Here is a 5,000-nt window from a genome sequence, read left to right as displayed (position 1 = left end):
TTGTTTCTCGTGCAGTGTCAACCGTTGTGGAGAATACTGGTTACTGAGGAAATGTGAGTGTTGAGTAAAAGCTGAGCTGCAAAGAGTATAAGCCTGAAAATACCTTTATACCCAACATCAGATTCACCCACAGAACCAAAACAGTGTTTTAGATTGATTTATTGATTCACTTGATATAATAAATCTCATGATGTGTTAGGAAAGTATACGTATAAGTATAAGGTCATAATGTGAATGAACAACAATGATTTGTAATATATCGTGTCTTGGTCTTCCCCGTCAGATGCCAAGGAACTCACACTGAACCCAGACACGGCCAGCAAACAGATCTCTCTGTCTGAGGACAACAGAAAGGCCATCTTTGGATATTATGATTATCCGGTTGGCCCAGAGAGATTTGATACTTATCAAGTGCTGTGTAAAGAAGGTCTGACTGGCCGCTGTTACTGGGAGGTGGAGTGGGGAGTGAAGCAAGGCTGTATCGCAGTGGCATATGGAGGAATCAAGAGAAAAGGCAGCGATAATGACTCTAAGTTTGGATACAATGAGAAGTCTTGGCTTCTGGAGTGTGTTGGAAATCCGACAACCTTTGTCTCTAGTGAGTTACTGACGAGAGTGAGTTACTCTGCCAGGCACAATAACGTGAGGACAACCTTACCTGTCACCTCCAGCTCCAACAGAGTAGGAGTGTATCTGGACTGGCCGGCCGGCACTCTGTCCTTCTACAGCGTTTCCTCGGAGACCCTGACCCATCTGCACACGTTCCACACTACATTCACTGAGCCCCTCTACCCAGGATTTCAAATATCAGTGTTTATAGGGTCCAGTAAGTGGGGGAAAGACTTTGTGTCCCTGTGTCAGGTAACAAGGCCTCCTGTGTGCGGGTCTGTTCAAGAAAGTCAGGCATCCATGTAATATGGTAGCGGCAGTGGCTCAGGAGGAAGAGCTGGCGTCTAATGATCGCAAGGTCGGCAGTTCGAACCCCGGGGTCGAGGTGTCCTTGAGTCGCCGTCTATGGCCGACCCCGTGCCTAGAGCATAACATACCAAATTCCAACAATTGACTGCAAGTTGATTGCATGGCAATACAACAATGAAAGAATTAATGATTAAAATAAAATTAAATATTTTGAGTGGGACAATATTCAACAAAGGACAATTATTTCATTTCCCACAGACTAGGCTTAATCTGGGTCTGGGAAATTACGAGTTTAAGAAGAATTGATGTGTGAATTACAGTCATGTTGTAAATGTACTTGATGGCAAAAGCCCTACATGTATATAGATATCTAAATACATTTGTCTCTGATAAAGCTTCGTTGCTCTTTGACTGTATGATTATTTTATTTTTTTTACAAATCTGTCTGTCTAGGTCTAGGATTTCTGAAGTCACCTAGAAAAAATAGAGATAGATCACTGATTATAATATTTTGAAATTGCTTTTACACACTTGAGAATTGCAAAACATGATTATAGCAACAATAATTAGATGTGTTTTTCTTTGCTGTGGTGCCTTCTGTGTGTCGCTATAGTGACTGCTTCCTGTCTGAGAGGTCAGTTACCCTCCATTTTGAGAGAAAACAACAAGATAGAATACAGACACAACCCCCACCCCCCCCAAAAAAATAAGTTTGAATATACTGTATTTCAATAACTCCTATAATGTGGTCTTACCACACGGCCTCCTCTGAGTTGCCTGCACTTATATTCTGCTGATCTCCCACAGACCAGCCATAGTGCAGATGAAAGGTAGGGCTCTTCAGCAAGCAGATGTGGATGATAGTGTGTTCCAGTTGTGTAAAGCTTTCTATTTCTTCTAAACAGTTCACAGTGGGCCTGGGCCAGGATAAAACGGTAATCCATGGTTCAGAGTTATTTACACAGCCACAACGATCACCTCAAATAATCTCTCTGAGATGTTGAACTTTTTTTTGTTCCCCTAATTACCCCCATAGCTTTTTTTGTTAGCGGTGGCTAAAGTTAGCTGAAGTTAGAAGTGACTATTTAAACACCTCTGAACCATGGATGACCATGGTCTCTCCTGGCCCATAAACTACATTCAGGGTAAGGAACCATCTGACTAAGATGTAAAACAGTGAACTGTCCCTTTAAGTGATTCAGAAACTCTATCCTGGTTGTCTTCCTTCCTGGGGAGGAGTCGAGTAGTACAGCTGGAAGAGAAAGAGAAAGTACAGGAGAAAAGGTTGGAGGGAAAGACTGTTTTGCCACTTTGCATTGATCAGAAGAAAATAAAAGCGAGAGTAAAGTAAGTACGGAGATCGAGAGAGAGAGAGAGAGAGAGAGAGAGAGAGAGAGAGAGAGAGTGTGTGTGTGTGTGTGTGTGTGTGTGTGTGTGTGTGTGTGTGTGTGTGTGTGTTAGTTACGTTGACCATAATACGTTCGCCTGTTCATCTCAAGTTTCAAGTTTATTGTTACATCCCATTATACAAATCCTTAGGCTTCAGTTCCTCGACATTGCAGCAACAAGAGAAATAAAGTGGCGGTAGTTATAAGAGACCAGTGAGACAAATAAGACAAGTGACAATAGTTGTAAGAGACCAATAAGACGAGACAAATTGTGTAATACAATAGTGGTAGTTAAAAAAGTAAATAGAAATCGCATGAGTATTGCACTCCGTGGCAGTGGATGGAAGAGGTGTTATTGAATAAAGTGACTGTGTGTGACCGTGTCGTCCTCGGTAGCAGGGCTTCCAAGTTTCACCCAAAGTTTGGAGTGAGATTTTTTTGGCGGTGGAGCGACCCAAAACTGTGCACGTTTTGGCAGCGGCGGCCCCTCTCTCCCACCCAATTATTTGTGCTAGTTTCCTGCAATTTTACATGTTGTTCATAATAAACCAGCACAAGAAATGAAAATAATAACATTTTATAAAACAAGAAAAAAATTCTGACAATATATCATATTTATGAAATCTTAATGAACAAATACAGTAGCCTACAGACTCTAAAAGAAAAATTGGCCCCATCAACAGGACTCAGCCCCTTGGTCAGTAGCAGAAAGACCCGTGGTCATCATCTTATATACAGTGCATTGCTCATAGATGGCTATCATGTTATACAGTACATACCAGGGTTTTTCCTGGGTCAGAATGAGGGCCTGGTGGGTGATTTTGTGCGCGCTCAGCGCGCCCACAATTTTTTGGAGGGACCCCCAATTGTTGTATTTGTATTGTAAATTGTAATTATTAATAATAATTATTAGTATTAATGTACCTGGTTATGTTACAGTAGAGAAACAAAAAACAGTTACCAAAGTATGAGTATTTACTAGCTAAGATTGGCAAAAGATTGGCGTGGTGCAACCGAAATGAGTAAACAACTAGTTTGAAACTAACTAGTAACAACTAGGGGTTTAGTAACTACTAAATGCCTGCAATGCAGCTACCACGGTTGCCAGACGGAATTGACAATGTCCAGCCCAACCGGTCTAAAAGCTGCCGAATCCACCCGTCCAGTGTGACCAAAAGTAGCCCAATCTGGCAACCCTGCTTGCTACGTTCTTGCAGCTCGTGTGAACACAGGTTCTTCCATCAGCGCTCGCCTGCCGCTTCGATTGCAGACTCAAGTTAACGCGCGTGCAGAAAGATGCCACGAAACTCATGTCCGGTAGCTTTCTTTCAAGGAATTTCAAAAATAAAAGTCCCGTAAAACAATTGTTATTTCTCGCCGTGAGAAATAGAGATGCGGCGTGAGAGCGTGAGAAGTGAGAACTGGTTGAAATGCGTGAGTCTCACGGTGATTGCGTGAGACTTGGCAGCTCTGCTCGGTAGGCTGGTTCTGAGGCTATGGAAGAGGCATCGTCTTTTGGACGACATCAGCTCTAACAGATTGTGGTTGGGATGGCTTTGGCCTTTGATGATCCTCTGGGCTTTGTTGCTGTCTCGCAGTGTTTTTGCATGAGAATGCCAGAAGCGTGGGAGTTGGCAACCCTGGAGAGAGAGTGTGAGAGAGTGCGAGAGAGAGAGGGGGGGTGTGTGTGTGTGTGTGTGTGTCTGCGTGGGTGCGTGCGTGTCTGTTTTAAGGGAGGAACAGTTCTGTGCCGACATGTATACAGGCTATTATCACAGATAACGGCAGTGGCGGAATGATTAGTAGCAAAGTAAATATTTAACTCGCAGTTTTCACGGTGCTGGAGATAATGAATAATGTCAAAGTGAGGTGGAGTGTCCCTTTAATGTTTTCTAGCTGGGTCTTGTCTATTGTCAACATGCTCTGTTGTCCTGTTTAGTGATCAACAATGGCAACAATGAAGACCTCTGATCAGCTGATGCCCATTCTGGAGGATCTTGTCCGCAGCGAGCTGAAGACGTTCCAGTGGTACCTGAGTCAGGAGGTGCTGGTCGGCTTCACTGCCATCGCTGTGAGCAGGCTGGAGGACGCTGACAGACAGGACACGCTGGACCTGATGGTGAAGAAGTACACGGAGGACGGAGCTGTGACCATCACACGGGCGATCCTGACGAAGATGGGCAACATCCACTTAGCTAACAAGCTGAAGCCAGACTGCGAAGCCCTGTCTGGGACTTCTAAGACCACAAACAGCCTCCCTAATAGTGTAGAAGAAAGTCAGCTGTGGTAACTACTGGAATAGCCTATACCAGTTGTGATTAGACCTACCATGTTCAAGACCCATCTCAAACTGCATCTTAAGGCAAACCAGAACTGTGATCATTTTTTATCTGATTTAGTGTACAATCTAAAGATTTGTTTATGTAACTTGTTTCTTGCTTCTATTATTGATTGTCACAATGCTTTTACCTTAAGCAGGCTAATTAGTTGAACGATTTTTGCTGTCTCCTGCTTAGGGACTACGGGTGTAAATGAGCATTTCTGCTACAATCCGGTATGTTTACATTTTGTATTTTTTGTACTTGATTGTTCATTAACATGTTCTGTCCCTATCAAATAAACTAATAATAATAGCTAACCATTGGGGATGCATTTTGGATGTCTAGAAAGAAGGAATAAAGCCATAACATAAGT

General features: G+C 43.0%; 1 protein-coding gene across 1 annotated transcript in view; it reads left to right on the top strand.

Moving 5' to 3' along the window:
- Nucleotides 1-2,156: 2,156 nt before the first annotated feature.
- Nucleotides 2,157-5,000, top strand: part of LOC308151120 (caspase b-like) — a 2,993-nt gene continuing 149 nt past the window's right edge. The window contains exons 1-2 of the mRNA XM_080523939.1: nt 2,157-2,265; nt 4,246-5,000. The exon at nt 4,246-5,000 is cut by the window's right edge and continues 149 nt beyond it. Coding sequence (XP_080380065.1) covers nt 4,255-4,596 — 342 coding nt within the window. The 5' untranslated portion in view covers nt 2,157-2,265; nt 4,246-4,254 and the 3' untranslated portion in view covers nt 4,597-5,000. The remainder of the gene's footprint in view (nt 2,266-4,245) is intronic.

The sequence above is a fragment of the Nansenia antarctica genome (assembly GCF_963989245.1).
Source record: "Nansenia antarctica genome assembly, chromosome: 2".
Taxonomy (NCBI): Eukaryota; Metazoa; Chordata; class Actinopteri; order Argentiniformes; family Microstomatidae; genus Nansenia; species Nansenia antarctica.
The sequence above is the reverse complement of the archived record's forward strand: the minus strand, read 5'-3'. Positions and strand labels throughout refer to the sequence as shown.